This window comes from Eimeria mitis, genomic scaffold, assembly GCF_000499745.2.
Source record: "Eimeria mitis Houghton genomic scaffold, Emh_scaff3055, whole genome shotgun sequence".
Lineage (NCBI taxonomy): Eukaryota > Apicomplexa > Conoidasida > Eucoccidiorida > Eimeriidae > Eimeria > Eimeria mitis.
The window spans coordinates 2,155-2,592 of NW_013571402.1; the positions used below are offsets into that span (position 1 = coordinate 2,155).

Sequence of the window (438 nt, forward strand, 5' to 3'; positions counted from 1 at the left end):
CTGTTGCTGCTGCATCTGCTGCTGCTGCTGCTGCTGCTGCTGCTGCTGCTGCTGCGGTTGTTGCTTCAGACTGGGACTGCATGCAGAATGTGCTGCTAGCAGCAGCTGTTTCTCTGCTGCTGCTGCTGCTGCTGCTGCTGCCACGGCCGTTGCTGGTGTTGCTGCTGCAGTGTTGCTTTAACTCTTTAGCTGCTGCTGCTGCTGCTGCTGCTGCTGGTGCTGCTGCTGTTGCGACAGCACGCCTGCTTTGCATGGATGGCCGCAGCAGTGGCAGCATGTGCCGCTGCTGCTGCTGCTGTTGCAGCTGCTGCTGCTGCTGCTGTTGCTGCTGTTGCTGTTGCTGCTGCTGTTGCTGCTGCTGCTGCTGTTGTTGCTGCAGCTGCAGCTGCAGCTGCTGCTGCAGCTTCGTAGCCTCCCACCTGTGCCGCAGCAGATGCA

General features: G+C 60.5%; 1 protein-coding gene across 1 annotated transcript in view; it reads right to left on the reverse strand.

The window, feature by feature from the left end:
- The window catches only part of EMH_0061810 (uncharacterized protein), a gene marked incomplete at both ends in the record, with an annotated part of 4,068 nt that overhangs the window by 1,952 nt on the left and 1,678 nt on the right, over positions 1-438 (reverse strand). The window contains one exon of the mRNA XM_013497965.1: positions 72-419. Within this exon, the coding sequence (XP_013353419.1) occupies positions 72-419 (348 nt within the window). The remainder of the gene's footprint in view (positions 1-71; positions 420-438) is intronic.